This window comes from Anopheles bellator, chromosome 2 (assembly GCF_943735745.2).
Source record: "Anopheles bellator chromosome 2, idAnoBellAS_SP24_06.2, whole genome shotgun sequence".
NCBI classification, from domain to species: Eukaryota; Metazoa; Arthropoda; class Insecta; order Diptera; family Culicidae; genus Anopheles; species Anopheles bellator.
The window spans coordinates 14,543,045-14,558,572 of NC_071286.1; the positions used below are offsets into that span (position 1 = coordinate 14,543,045).

A 15,528-nucleotide genomic window follows, 5' to 3' on the forward strand; every position below is an offset into this window, starting at 1 on the left:
GCCGCCCGCCCGAGGAAGTCCATCAACCATTCATTCACCGTGCGCTATATCCTTTCCCGCCCGCCCCGCGTTAGTAACCCACGGATGAATGAACGAAACCGGGCTGATCTGTGTGGCTGATGAATGGAGTGCCCAGCGTGAAGTGCATTCGGGCAAAAATTGATCGATTTCGACAATCGCACGCCCTCTTCCGGGGCGTTCGAAGGGAACGGGCGATGCGGCAAGGAGATGAAAGTGTTGTTTTCCCACACACATACACACGCACGAGGAGGGCCTCACCTTCAGCGGGAGGGCTTCCGGTGCGGGTTAATTAATCGAGCATGCTGCAATTAGCGAATGTGCCGCTAACGATCGTAACGCGCGCTGCATAATTAATGCTGGGTGCGTGGGCCCATGCGTAAACATAACGATGGCGCGCAGAGAGTGGTTATGGTCGTGGCCCACTCGCGCTGGACGGTGCGCAGGACGTGGGAAAAATCACCCCGTTGGCACTTACCTTTGAAAATCCTATATTTGGTGTCGGTGCCGAGTGTAGGCCTATGTCGATGCTACGTTTGAACACTGTAACGGAACGTGAAAGGAAAACAATAGAGTAAGGAACGAATGTGGCGTTAAATAGATAAAAATAATTAAAATAATTAATTTCTTTTTATCATACTTTAAATTCTACTTTATGAGCGGCCAACCGATATATTTGTTACTTTTTACCACAAACGCGAAGCCGAACCTTTTTTCAGTCCGCAAAACACGCTGTCCAAAAGGCACGCCATCGGGTGTGGCGGATGAGGATCGTGGTTTATGCGCACCCCTCGCGAACCTTGCACCGGAACGAATTGATCTTTTCCGCAGTGGGTGGCCACAGGCCGATGGTGAAGTTTGTTCCGATCTACGGGCTACAAGGAATCATGAAGTGCTCGATCATCGAGTGCTTCACAGAATAAACAACGTCCGTAGGAAAGCCGAAGGCCTATGTGCAGTTATGTTTAGCGATTTTATCGACGTTTTATTGCAACACGGGACGCGCAGTTCGGTCCTTTGGTGGAGCTAGCAACAAAATTGGCGAACCGTTTTGACTGTCGAGGATCTTCGAGCTATGCTACTGAACATTCGGCTCGCAGTAACAGTACCGCACCTAAGCTTTCGCTTTGGTGCTTCGTTTGTTGATTTTTCCCCCACAAAATTCTAACAATAACATCACACAAATTATAACCTGTTAACTGAACGGATTCGTTTACTAAACCTGCCAACACCGAAGCCCGAGCCGTGCAAGTCATTGACGGTGATGTAAAGGCGGATTGCACCGATCAGAAAAGTGCAGCCCACGCCCCAGGAAGGGCATCACTTGAAGCACGCGAACTGCACTCATAATTCGGCAGGTGCCGATCGGTATCGGGATCGGTGCCTCGAGAAAGAGCGGGCCACCGAACGTGCGATCGATGCGAGCTTGAGCAAAAGTCATCGAGATGGCCGGGCCACGACCCACGCAGTGGAGAGTTTATAAAAAATCCGCTACATACTACAACGCTCGTGCCGGCCGGCCCCCGTTATCCTCACATGCGGGGTAGCCTGGCAGTCGCCGGGTTGGTTCGGCACCCGGCAACCCAGTGGCGTGGTAATTGTTGGCTGTCAGTTTCATTGATTGGCCTTTTAGCGGAGTGCATAGGCGGTCGTAGGAGGGGAGTGCCCGACGAACATGTTTGGCCGGCGTGAGTGTGTCCCTTTGGCGCACATCGAGCTCCTTTAATTGATGATGAGTACGATTCCGTTCGGTTCGAAAGTTCGTGGCTTGTAATCGCGTGACAATTGACGTTTGCGGTGCTGTGCTGTTACGCTTGACAGTTCTATTGGCTACCGGGAAAACGCTTGGCCCCATTGAACCCACGAAAGGTGTGCCAGTGTTGGATCCGGGTTGTGTTGCACCTTCGTGGGCGTGAGGATCATGATGGGTGCGCGAACTGTCATAACGCAGCCGGAGCAGGACGGAGTCGGAGCACATTTTGGACACTTGGCTTTCGCTGCTCAATTAGTGGCATGTAACGTGCCTCAAGGGCAGTATTTGGACTCGTCTGTTCCGATCTCGAGTAGTTTTTATTATTTTTTTATATTTATTTATTCACGGAAAAATCGCTCCTTACATAGTACTTGTCCTTAAAACGAGGTTCTTGTCTCTTTCTAGCACATTCTCGTCCTTTTCAGGTCGATGGTCGATCTTTCTTACGATTCTATTTTTTTTTTTTATATATATTTAGGAACGGACTGGGCCGTATTTTTTACGATTCTATGTTCGTCCTACAATTTTTGTTCCATGCTGCGGCCATACGTTTCATGCTCTGTTATATACAAGGACACAAGATTTATGTTGTGGGGTTCGCGGGGAATGGAGGTTGTGAGGATAGTCGTGGGGTTTGCGGTTATTTTCATGACACAAGTTGAACTCAAGTGGTTCCAACTTGGGCTTAGAGTGAGTTTGTTTAGAACTTGTAGTATTATCGATCCTCTAAACGTTTCATTGGTTCAGTTCTGGATGGTGCTGTAATGGCGGGTTGTTTCTACGTTCTGTTATTTATTATTGTCGCTTAATGCTTAATTTCTTGTTCCATAATTGACATATGATTTCACTCAAAGTTGATAACCTGACTTTATCCATCACGTTCTAAACAGTGCTAATTGATAAGCTTCGCTTACGTCGAGCCACGTCGACTTGGCGATGGACGTGAAGCACTACGAAATAGAAATGACCTCATAATGCTAATCTTCCGGGCGGCGCCGAAGAATCAATAGCGGGCAAGATAAATGATTTCGGTGAAACCTCCGAGGAGCACCGCAGAGGCCCCTTTCGAAGGACACCTCCAAGGGCCCGAAAGCCATTCGGTGAGTGTTTGGTGATAAATGAACCATATCACCATCCGTTTTGTGGGTCAGCGTCGATTAATCCGACTCCGAACTGCCGCGGGAACTGCTCGCTAATTACTTAGTCCCGAACCGTCCCGGTGCCTTCAGCGTCCCCTGATGCCTCACCAGCTGGCTTCTTTAGCGTACAAATGGGCGAAAGATAAGCCAAACAGAGAGAGAGAGAGAGAGCGAGAGATCTGTCGGTGAGCGCGTTGCCACCACGGATCTTCCCATTGATCCGTGGCCCGTGCACTTCCAGCACCTCGCAGCAAATGATGATCATCAACTCGGCACATCATCGCTTTAATAAATATAGTTAAGCGCTTGACTAATTGATTTCCCGGACCGCCAGTGTGGCCACCAAATAGGTTGCGCTCGCGCTCATTTAACCATTTGCGTCCACACGACGACGAGCGCCTTAAGACACGCGGCGATAAGTAATGTCCCGGCCCGTGGCGGTGAAACACGAAAACCGCTCGCCTGATCGTCCAAACAATTAGAGACTGCGGCCGAGTAGCGGCCATCCATCGCGTGGCTTGCCCGGTTCGGGCGGAACCGAAAATATTTGTTCACACAGATCGCGGGGGCTGCCCCGAGGGGGGTCAATTTTTCTTTCCCGCGTTTTCCTTCGGGGCGTCGGCAATAGGCCGACGAGATGGTGGGCGTAGCCCGAACGGCGATGGGTTGGCGAGAGAAAATTTGTGCCACGGTTCAGGGACGTTTTCCACCATTCCGGTTTCAGTCGCTTCAAAAATGATCCTAGCCGATATTTGAAGCGGACGTTGACAAAATTATGCTCCCGGCATGTCGGGGTTCGCCAATTTGAAGGTCAGCCCCGCAGTTTGCAGCGTACGAGAGGCCGAACGATCGGGCCGAGCCCATTAGCTGCTATCAACCCGAGCAACACCATTTTTAGATACGCCGGTCAATTCAAAGCGCTCTCTCTCTCTCTCTCTTCCTCTCTCGAAAACATCAAACCCTTTCGATAGCCATTAAGTGCTTACACCATTATTATCCCACCCGAGCCCGATCCCGCCTAGGAAAATCAATTCCTAGTTACTCCGGTCGAGGTTGCTTCGCCGGCCAACGGGTTCGTCGCTTCGCGCCGCAAGTCTTTCGTTGGCAGGGCTTTTGTCGTCGTCGTCGTCGTCGGCCGTCGGCGGCGATGATAGTAATTCAGTTTGAGCGCGCGAGCGGATTAAATGGTGTGCCGTTTCGCGCGCCGCGCGCCACTGCGAAGCCTTGGCCGCTAAAATGGGAATATAAATAAATGTTGAACAAATATTGAATAGAATCCGCCCTCTGCGCCCCGTGCGCGCACCGACACTTTCTCCGTCCCCGTCCGCAGGGCGGATACGCGCGGCATGCACTAAATGAGCAATTTGAGGCGGTAAAACCGGTGTTTAACGCGCAGCTCGCGCGGAAGAGATTAGAAATAGGGGCTGCTCCTGCTGCTGCGGTGGCGGCAGTCGCTGTTAGAGTCCTGGGTGTGACTTCTGGCACCACGAATCGCTCGCTCGGCACCCGGTCGGTCGGGTAAGTTATGGCGGAGGCACGATCGCACGGGGGAGATCGCATTCAAAGCCGTAAGCGCGTATGTGTAGAAAACCGAACGGTGGTACATAAACAAGGACGGCGCAAACGGAGCCGCTTGTTAGGGTTCCGCGTGTTACAAATGAACCAACAACCTAACATTTACAACCATTTTGGCGCGTCACCGCGGTGCGCCTTTTTTCCCGCATCACTCCTGCCCCGCCTGCCAACAATGGGGCCCCCGAGGATCCCGCGGGGCCCACCACGGCGAGTAGCGTGAGAAAATCATCCATCCGCGATCGCGGATCGCGAGCTATCGCGGGCTTGCACCGGGGGTGCGATCGGGCAACGTGCGTCCGATGGTATCCAATCAGCGTGCGCTGTCCGATTCTCCGCGGACCATTCCACGGGGTCCACGCAACGGCATCCTTACCGTCCTCATCCTCAGAGTGAATGAATTTTTAATTGAATTTATTTGCCGCTCGCCGCCGTGCCGATGCTCTATTTGTCATCGGCTTCTGGGCTGCTTGTTCTTGCTGGATTGGATCCTCGCACCCTTTTACGGATGGCAATTTATCGAGCGGATCGATTGCGTTAGTATAATTTTCGTAATTTTCAGCTTAGCACCAATCAATCCAATACGGGGGCAATGAATGGAATGGAATGAATGGAAGTGTAATCACCTTTTACAATGCGCAAATTCTATTACACCACGTTTGATGAATTAAACGTATAAAAAAAATTAGTGCGCGAAGTTTCGTCGCCAGATTTAGAAAAATGCTCGCTCTCGTCAGCGAAATCGATATCATCCTCGACGCAGTCGTTGGAATCAACTATTGATTCCCCGCTGTTGAGAAACAAATCCACGACTCCCAATGAGTCCATCAATCCATGTGGTGCCGCGTCACAGAATGCTGGCACTTCAAGATCCACTGGAACAGAAAGTTCCGAAAAAATGCCAAGTGCTCCCTTGAAGCACAACAAGCCTGCTGCAGCCATCATGGTAATGGACTCGTCCATGTCCAAATTACTGGAAACCATAAAAAAACTTGGGGTAAATGCCCTCTGTAAATCATGTTCCATTGGAACAAAAATAATCCCAAATTCACTTGGTGATAAAAAAACACTTGAAGCCTACCTGTGCAAGGCTAAATTCAATTACTTCACCCACCCTGAAGTGCAACCCAAAACGGTGAAGTTCATTGTGAAAGGCTTGCCAACGCTGGAAGCCGATGAAATCAAGTGTGACATCAAAACCCAACTTGGTTCTGAGCCAGTAGGAGTCTTCCCAATAGGAAAACCCTCCACTGACAGTTGCACCTATATAATTAAGTTTGAAAAAAATTTAAGACTCGAAACCCTCAAAAGTTTGAAAAGCGTTTGTGGCGTTATAGTGAAGTGGGAGAATTTCACTCCGAAGACCCAACTAGTATCGCAGTGTCATCGATGCTTGATGTATGGGCATGGAAGCTCGGCCTGTCACCTTAACCCTCGATGTGGAAAATGTGGGCTTGCGCATTTAACGGCCATTTGCTCAGCCACAACAGACTTAAAGTGCGCCAACTGCGGTGGCAATCACGCAGCATCAGACATTTCCTGCCCTACCCGCTCCGAATACATCACAATAAGGCAACGGGCGAGAGGCAAGCCGGCCCAAACAGTGCATGTAGTGAAAAAATCGGTTCACGCGTCTGTGAACCAATACGTGTCTGAAATCGGTTCATCATTCGCGGAGATCATCCAGGGCGCCGGTCGCATAGCTGCCACTCCAAAAACGGCCTCAACGCCGTCGGATCCAGCACCAACTTCACCGCAACATCAGGTACCAGCTCAAGTTCTACCTCAGACTCCTAGTCCGCCGAGTCCTACAGCAACAGCTCCGGTCCTCCCCCGGACACCAGTTCAGGAGTCCCAAACACTTCCGAACACATCAGGCCCCGGACGATCTTCATTCACACCGGCACTTGCCACGCCTTTGGTGTCTCACCAGAAGAGGGACTTCCCTAAAGTGCCTGTCGGTAACACGACATTTTTACCTATACCGATGCTACCAAACCAGCAAAAGGCAGGTAAGAACACCGTAAACGAACTAATGAATGCGGACGAAATTATGCACGTCTTCAACGAGCTTTTACCCGCCCTAACAAACTGTCGCTCAAAAACAGAGCAAATCCATGTTATCGCTACCTTCATCATTCGCTATGCCTGCTGAACTTAAAATAACCACTTGGAATGCCCGATCAGTCAGGCAAAAAACAACAGAGTTACAGCACTTTCTCTCTTCCTCGGAGATAGATATAGCTGCTCTTACTGAAACCCATTTAACATCGGAAATAAATCTTTCTCTACCCGGTTACAATGTTGTAAGATTAGATGGTACCTCCCATTCTAATGGCTTGGCCATCCTAGTTAAAAGTAACATCCCTTTCAAAACCCTGTCCCATAAAAAAACTGAAATTATCACTTCCTTAGGAGTACGTATTTTTGGTGTGCAACAATCTTTTGATCTGTACGCTGTATACTGCCCGGTTCAATGCTCCACCCGCTCAGGCCGCAATAATACCTACCTTTCAGATTTACGAAAACTAATATCATCAAGCTCCTCCGAGAAAATCATAATAGCTGGAGATTTGAACGCCAAACATCAATACTGGTACAATAGTTCCAACAATAGTAACGGTAAAATTCTGTATGATTTCCTGCAAGAAGGACACTGTAACATTTATGCTCCGCTTTCTCCTACCTACATTAGAACCAGCTCAACTCCCTCTACAATAGATTTTTTCTTATCCAACCTAGTAAATATAGACACTCCAGTTACTGACAACGCTCTTTCCTCCGACCATTTGCCTGTTGTAGCAACTATTACTTGCTCAGTTCAACGAAAAAACCCTAGAGTAAAGAAAAACTTTTCTAACGTCAACTGGAACCAGTTCCAGAAACTAGTGGAAAATCATATAAACCTTAATAGTCAGCTTGGAAATGTTGAACATATTGATCAGGCTATTCATGACCTATCTCGGGCTATCATTTTAGCTGAAAATTTAGCTGTACCCTCCATTCAGATACAAAACCACACTATTCCCATCGATCAAACTACATTAGCAATAATTTCATACAGAAATTCCATTCGCAGAAGATTTCAAAGAAATCGCTCCCCAGCTATGGGCCTGTGCTTAAAACTATTAAACTCTACCATTCGGAATCGATGCCAAACTCTTCGGAATGAATCATTCTCGCGTATGACCGAAAAGTTAAAAAATTCCACCAAACATTTCTGGAAAGTAGCCAAAGTTCTCAGAACAAAACCAAAGCCTATCCCAACAATTTTCACCTCAGACAACAATATTCTTGTCAGTCCCACTGAGAAAGGTGATGCCATTGGATTACATTTTTCTAATTCACACACTACAACAGCCTCGTATAATAGCCCACACGAAACAAAAGTACTAAGGTCAGTTAACTTCATTGAATCATCAAATTGCACTACAAATATAAATTTTTTCACTCCTAATGAAGTGATAAACACAATAGATTTCCTTAAAAATTTTAAAGCTCCTGGGATGGACGGAATCTTTAACATTCTTATAAAAAAACTCAGTCTCCGAACCAAACAATTCATCACTCGCCTGTTCAACGCTTGTCTTCTAAACTGTTACTTCCCTAATGCCTGGAGGACAGCAAAAATAATCCCAATAATAAAACCCGGTAAAGATCCGACTCAACCGAGTAGCTACAGACCAATAAGCCTGCTTAGCTCTCTAAGTAAAATCTTTGAAAAACTACTCCTGACACGAATTATAGAGCACGTGAGCTCAAATAATATTTTTCCTATCCAACAGTTTGGTTTCAGATCAGGACACTCAACAACACTCCAACTAACCAGAGTAGTAAACCACTTAAGAAAAGCTAAATCTGAAACCAAATCGACAGCCATTGTCTTTTTAGACATTGAAAAAGCTTTTGATAGTGTATGGCACTATGGACTGCTACACAAAATGCATAAACTTAATTTCCCACTATACATATTAAAAATTTTAAAAAGCTATCTTAACAATAGAAAATATCAAGTACTTGTCAACAATACGCTCTCTGCATCCTTTAGTGCTCCAGCTGGTGTCCCTCAAGGAAGTATCCTTGGTCCTTCCCTCTATAATATATTCACGTCCGACATTCCAAAAACAAGAACGTGTGAAGTGGCAATTTATGCTGACGATACAGCCCTTATATCAACAAGCAAGGTAACCAAAACAGCGATTAAGAACCTACAAAAAATCGTTAACTCCTATAAAAGTTATTACAATAACTGGAAGATAAAAATCAATACATCGAAAGTTCAGGCTATATTTTTCCCATATAAATTCAGCAAACGAGTTGTTCCCCTACCTGGACAAAATATCATTATAGATAATCAAAATATATCATGGTCTCCTCACCTCAGGTACCTGGGGCTTCTACTGGACAATAAACTTAACTACCGTCCACACTTAGAAATGTTACATAAAAAACTAGACATACTCATCAAAATGCTATACCCATTAATAAACAGAAAATCAAAACTAAACTTCCCAAATAAACTCCTTATATATAAAACAATTTTCCTCCCTCTTTTAACCTATGCCTCTTCTCTGTGGTCGCATTGCTCCAAAACTAACTTCCAATCAATACAAATCAGACTGAATAAAATTCTCAAAATGATCCTCAATTTACACTGGAGAACACCAACAAATCTCGTCCTAAGCCTCGCTGGCACGCATAGACTATCGTTAGAAATTAACAAACTAAAAGAAGGCCTAATCAATAGATGCAATAATTCTATCCACCCAACAATAAAAGACCTAATTATCTGATGTTTTTAAAGTTAACTAGTTGTAAGATGTATGTAGTTATTAGTTATTAGTTATAAGTATGATATAATGACTCAATGCCACATGGCATAACATGTAATCTAAATAGATTTTAATCGAAATATTTTCATTTCAATCATTTTGATACTTTAAAATTATTAAATAGCTGCAATCCCATTGTGGAATATCTCTGTACTCTTATGTAATCAAACATCTCTGTATAATAAAGATCCAATTTTGAGAATTAAAATAAAAAAAAAAAAAAAAAAAAAAAAAAAAAAAAAAATTAAACGTATAAACGCTACATGAAATCAACTCTGTTAAGTTTGTTCCGTTTAGTAAGTTACGATTGTGCTGTTTTTTGCCACCGAATGCCTATTATAATCCAATCATCCATCAAACAGTTTTGCGATTTATGATTAATATTATGATACTGATCGATGTATAAAAATCCTTTACAACATGTATAATTAAAAATAACTTTTAAGAATTGTAACTAATGTTTATTGCACACAAATCGATCATTCGATGCAGAGTATACTATTTAGAAGGGAAATTTGGCCAATTTTGAAGAATAATTTATCATCGGACGAGAAACGTGTGTGCGCCTGTCTCTAATAAGCAATCATTTTCTTAAATTTGATTGTTTATCAATTTGAGCAGGATTTGTGGATCCGAACTTCATGAGTAAACTTTCATTATTCTCTACGATTTAAGGCCGCGAAGCCGTGGTAAATTCTAAATAATCTTGGCAGCAGATTAAAAGAAAATTCCGCAGACCTAATATTTCCATTAAGCATGTCATTTCATTTCAAAGTGCCGCTATCCACTGCTTACGATCCGATCAATAAACACTAAGCAAACAATAATTACCACGCTGAAATGTTTTTATTAAACACTGTCCAAGCGATCAACGTTGACAACGCCGGCGCCACGGGCCCCTCGACGGGATCCAAACAACTTATCATGCCGGATGAAAATAATGAAGCTCATGTCTGCTCATTTGTGTTGACATTTTCTATTACCCGCTGGGGCACTTGCTTTGCCTTGGCTGTCACTCCGACCGACGCCGCTGATGGCGCGTTTTAAAGTTCGTTTAATTTTAATTAAATGATTCGCAACAGCACACCTTGCAGCGCGCGCGCGCCAGCGATTTAGCTGAGCCCGAAGTAGGACTGACGATCGGAGCGACGGGTATGGGATTAGAACAAATTAATTCTCATTCCGTCCGCGAAAGGATTCCGTCCCGGCGCCGGGCCCGGGCTACACGATAGCCCACGGAGATTTTGCGTCCGTTTCGCTCAGGAGCATAAGTGGAAGGCGGGCGCGCGCGCTCACCAGCATAGGCGACATATGACAGATCGTGAATCGTGCAGCAGCGCCATGCTGCCAACCAAGGGATCGGTTCACTTTGGTGTCACCCACATGCCTAACGTCGCATGTGCACTACCATTCCTGGGGTGTGGCCGTACACGTTGGGGTTCGTGGCTTACCGACAAGTCCTTCGTTCGTTCGGTTGGGTACCTCCGCCGTTTTCTCACTCATTATTACATTCTCATCGCCCCTATCTTCGATTACATTTGTCAAGGGAAACCCATGGACCCCGGATCTAGCTGGAGCTGGACCGACCCTAAGCGGTGGGCTGTTGGCCCAACACACCCCAACAGGGGTTGGGCCTCCCACTTCTTAATTGCATGATTCTGACAACGACAAAACAAACAGAGCGCAGTGCAATCGCAGTGACAAACCCCAGCCCAAGACCTTACGGGGCTACAAGGTAAGGTTGAATGTCTAATGGCGATTGGAATGATTGATGACCGCCCAGCAACAATGATGCAAATCGGTACGATCGGAAAGCACCAGGCAAATTGTGGCGTTTCGTGTGATAAAAATGAGAACAAAATGAACCAGAAATAGGACTCAAGTTTAAATTCTGTTTCTTTAAAAGTTGTGCTCAAAATCCTCTGTCTATGCTGAAAGTATTAATGATCAGCAGTACTAGTTGCCTCCATGAGGCCATTCCGATCCATTGTCACCGACAAAAGCCATCGCGCCATGGGCAGCATAAAAGCTTTTCCCGAAGAAGATTGAACCCGTCCGACAAGAAACCGATCGATCTTTCCGTAGATCTTTTTTGGGGACCACGAGACTAACAACAGGCTAACCAACCTTGCTGTCAAAAGGTTACCGGGTCCCTAGCGTCGCCGGACAGTCCCCTATTCGATGTTTTATTAGCCAACAGACGGTGAGACGACCTACGGTGAGCTTTTCAAATCGCGCCTGAATAGATTCAATTACGGGAACAGAACTCACGGTAGGTCGATGTTCGTCCGCATATCGGTTTCGATTCCTGCTCGCAGAAAGCGAAACTCGACGGAATATGATCAACGCTTGGCGAAGAAGGCGATCGGTCTCGCTTCTCACGCCGCCATTAGCGAGTGTCTTCTGAGACATTCCTTCTTCCGAAGTCCTTTCGGTAACGGCCCCGATACCCCGGGCTCGCCGAGGGGAATGAACTAGCCCCGAAAGTCGCCCCTCCTTCCCACCGGTCAGGTTTGCTTTAATAATTTCGTTACGGTGGTTAATCGTTCTAGTTAGCATCCCGACAGGTACCGGCTGTGGCTCGCGGCGGGAGCTCGTAGCTGGCCAGGCGCTGAGGGCTGTGACGAACCAAGCGAATGCGGGTCGCCCAGCGCAGTCGGGCACGGGGTGCCTGATGCGGCAGAACGTGGAAACATCCGTCTATCCCGCCACCGATCGATCGATCGTGTGTCGGTTCGATATGATTGGGGAACAGGTTCCTATTCCGTTCCGCTGGTCCCAGCGCGGCCCGAAATCGATCCGCCAAGCAAACAGAGTAGCTTCCCGGCGCTGGGGAGCTTCCCTTCGGAAGCCCAATTCGCTGCCCGCTTATATATGTTGATTATTTTCGATGATGACCCAAACTTTAGGACCGCTGGCGGGAGGCCGCCCGTTATTGATTACTCATCGCACCCTGCAGGGACCTCGCACCCGTAAGGATCGCTTCGGGCCGGGAGGTGTTGTGGCCGTAAATTGATAAATTAGTTACGGCCTGCCGGGCGTGCTGCATGTGCGCGATTAATTGATTTCTGCAATCCGTCGGCCCGTCGGTTCCGATGATTGGCATGGGATTTATGGGCCAGCGGAATGTGTGTTGCCGAAAAACTACGGACAGACTCCGGGGCTGGCGCTCCTAATCGGAGCGGCCCGCGTGGAAAACGCACCGGAACGGTATGCCAAAAATGTGGCCATTGGCCATTCGTTTGGGTGGGGGAGAAATCGATGTGGAGATAACGAGGATGGAGAATAATATTTTAGCCTGCAGCTGGGAAATCGGAAAGGAATGTTTGGCCTATGGTGAGTTTTTTTTATGAGACCATGCTTATCATAGTGTTATGAAAAAAACAATTCTTGTACTGTCTTCAGTAACTTGTTCGATATTTTGAACGGACCAGAAACTATTGAGTGTCCGAGTCTGGAATGTACTTATAATTATTGTTTCACTATGCCCCTTTTTTCTTTACTTGGGTTTATGGTACTTGTGATGAACTAATTTTTCAGCAATTCAAAAGTTGTGACCTGAAAGACAACGACTATCCTGATGCAGTAAAACGGTTGGAAGATAGCAGGAATGACCGGAGTTATTGGATACAGACTCAACCCAAACACAACAACAAACGGCAGAAATACTTAATGAGCCCCAAACAGAAATATTCTATCGGTTAAAATATGTGAAACTGAGGGGCTACATGAGGCGTAACGTAATGTTTTTGACATTACAGATTAATGCCAAACTGCTGCGCCTCTGTCAAAACGTTTACGGGTCGGCCGAGGCGTAAACCCGAGCGTAAATACTTTTTGCATATGCTTTGCTTACAAACAGAGGATAATTTAAGTTCTTATTTGCTGGTATAGCAATAAAATCGATAAAACAGAAAAAAATATTCACAAATCAATTTATTTCTCTTCTATTTCTATTTTCTCGGACCAAAAACACAAACGTAAACACGTTTGATATTTCGTTTTGATATTTTTGCTGCCACACGAAGCGTAAACGATTTAACATTACAAATTATTTTTACGCTAGTTTTCACGCCTTATGTAGCCCCCCAGAAAGATTAAAAAACTCCGAAAATAGGTGCCACTCCAATTGAGCGAAATGCAAATGAAGCATTGCAAATCGGTTTGGTCGGTTTGTATCCGAGAGCACTGGCGTTCACAAATTGGTTTATTTCGAGAACTCTAAGTGCATTATGAATGGAAATTATGGATTTCACTTGGTCTATCCTATGCAAAGTCAACTCGTTTCGGTAGAAAGCCGATGCTCTTGGTTGGGTAGGACCAGAAGGGTATTGTGTACCATACGCCACTAAAACTAGGCGAAATGGTGAATACAAATCGCTACCAACAATATATGAATGAGTTAAATACATGGTAAGTACATTGATGGGAAAAGGATAAGAACGAATCCCAAAAACACGGTAAAGTGTTGTTGAAGCCGTGAAAGATGCAATAAAAACTCTTATATGGGGAACGTTATCGCACTCGCGCGTATTCTCCAGACTAGGCCCGTCAGATTATCACCTTTTTACTACACTGGGACACGAACTAGCAGAGCTACCCTCTGCCGAATTCACAGTTTCCCGGAGAGATGGGCGGAATGTGTAGCATCAAACAGTGATCATTGCGTATAAAAATATTTTAAGGTTCTCTTGAAAATTATAACTTTTCTTCGTCAAATAAAAGCAAGCAACATTAACTTCAAATGATTAAGTGTAACATTTCTCAATAATCAATAATAGTTCTTCAAACCTCGAAAGATGAGTAGTAAATGATCACTAACCATTTTTACGCATTCATTCCTAACGAGGTTCGATCGAATGGGAAACTCCCAAAGCGCTCCAAAAGGTTTTTTTTTTTAATATATATTTAGGAACGGACTGGGCCGTATTTTTCTCCAAAAGGTTGTACCTGTTAAACCTCAACACCGGCTGTCCTCGCGGAAAGCTCACGCCGATGAAAAGCCCGCCCCGTTAATGGGACGCGTGATCAGCGCCATCGCCGGACCTGCCATCGTTTGTTGTTCCGATTTGTCGCGTTTATTAGGTGGAAAATTTTCCAATTACTCCAGAAGACGCCCGCCGTACCGAGCGACCGGTCCGACCGGTGTTCCCGATGATGCGCCGGAAATGGTGCTTCTTTTTCGGCAGCTCCGGTCACAACCACTCTCAGCGATCTCCGCGACAGATCGTGCCGCGCGCGCCCGCTGTTGGGCCACCGCCACACAATTAGCCGCCTAATTAATTGGAAGCTTGGTGCTCTTGTGATGCGCCGCACCGCGCAGTAGCGACATCTAACGGGAACTTTCTCTAGTGGTTCGGGTGGCCGCGCGACCGGCGCGATCGGTTACGGTCCGTTCTCCGGTCTCCGGGACCGGACGTGATGTGCTTACGAGAAGCGCGCCTTCGAAGTGACCTCTTCGCTCGGGTGAAGCGCCTTGGCCATCGCACGGAGCTGTGGTTCATCACCACCACTTCCATCAACGGCAACGACGACGACGACGATGGCCACTTCAACGCCCGGTTCGTTGAGTTCCGGAAGGGCCCTCGACGGCTGGCCGGTTCTTGCTTTGACAAACCCCCATGGCGGGCTTGCTCTTGGCGTTCGCTCTCTTGGGCGATATCTTTTCATCGGACCCGGCTGAACTTGCGAGCGGACCCCACACGCGCGACAAGGTTGCTGAAGTGGGCCGGTGGGGGGTATAGGGTGGATCGTGGGTTGTGCTATTTTGTTGCCAATTGCGCATAGGGCCATCGCCGTCTGTGTCCAACTGGATGATGACAAACACCTCACAACCTGGACAACCTCTGGATTTCTCGAGAGATGGCAAGATGTGTTGGCTCTCTTCCAAGTGGAGGCCAAGTCCGCCACACTTGGAACCGTCAGTGAGTGGGCGACGCGTTGACTTGTGATTTGAACAGCATTTCCGATTCGAATCTCCCGCTGCTCCGTGGGTTCGTTCCGGAATATGCAGCCCCCCGCCTTTCGATGGTTTGTTTGCATAGCGCAAACTCTCAATAAACAAACAACAAGCTGTTGAGTTTCTCTTCCGTGTGTACATTTCCAATCATTTGGGAGCACTTATTTTGAGTTCAAGTCATTTTAATGAACAATATTAATGAGAGTTGTAGCTAAGTGCAGTAATAAGGAAAGAGTCCAAAATTAAATGAACGGT

General features: G+C 46.5%; 1 protein-coding gene across 1 annotated transcript in view; it reads right to left on the reverse strand.

Annotated features, from left to right (window-relative positions):
* Positions 1 to 15,528, reverse strand: part of LOC131207048 (uncharacterized) — a 101,424-nt gene that overhangs the window by 53,444 nt on the left and 32,452 nt on the right. Inside the window, exon 3 of the mRNA XM_058199657.1 lies at positions 497 to 561. Coding sequence (XP_058055640.1) covers positions 497 to 561 — 65 coding nt within the window. The remainder of the gene's footprint in view (positions 1 to 496; positions 562 to 15,528) is intronic.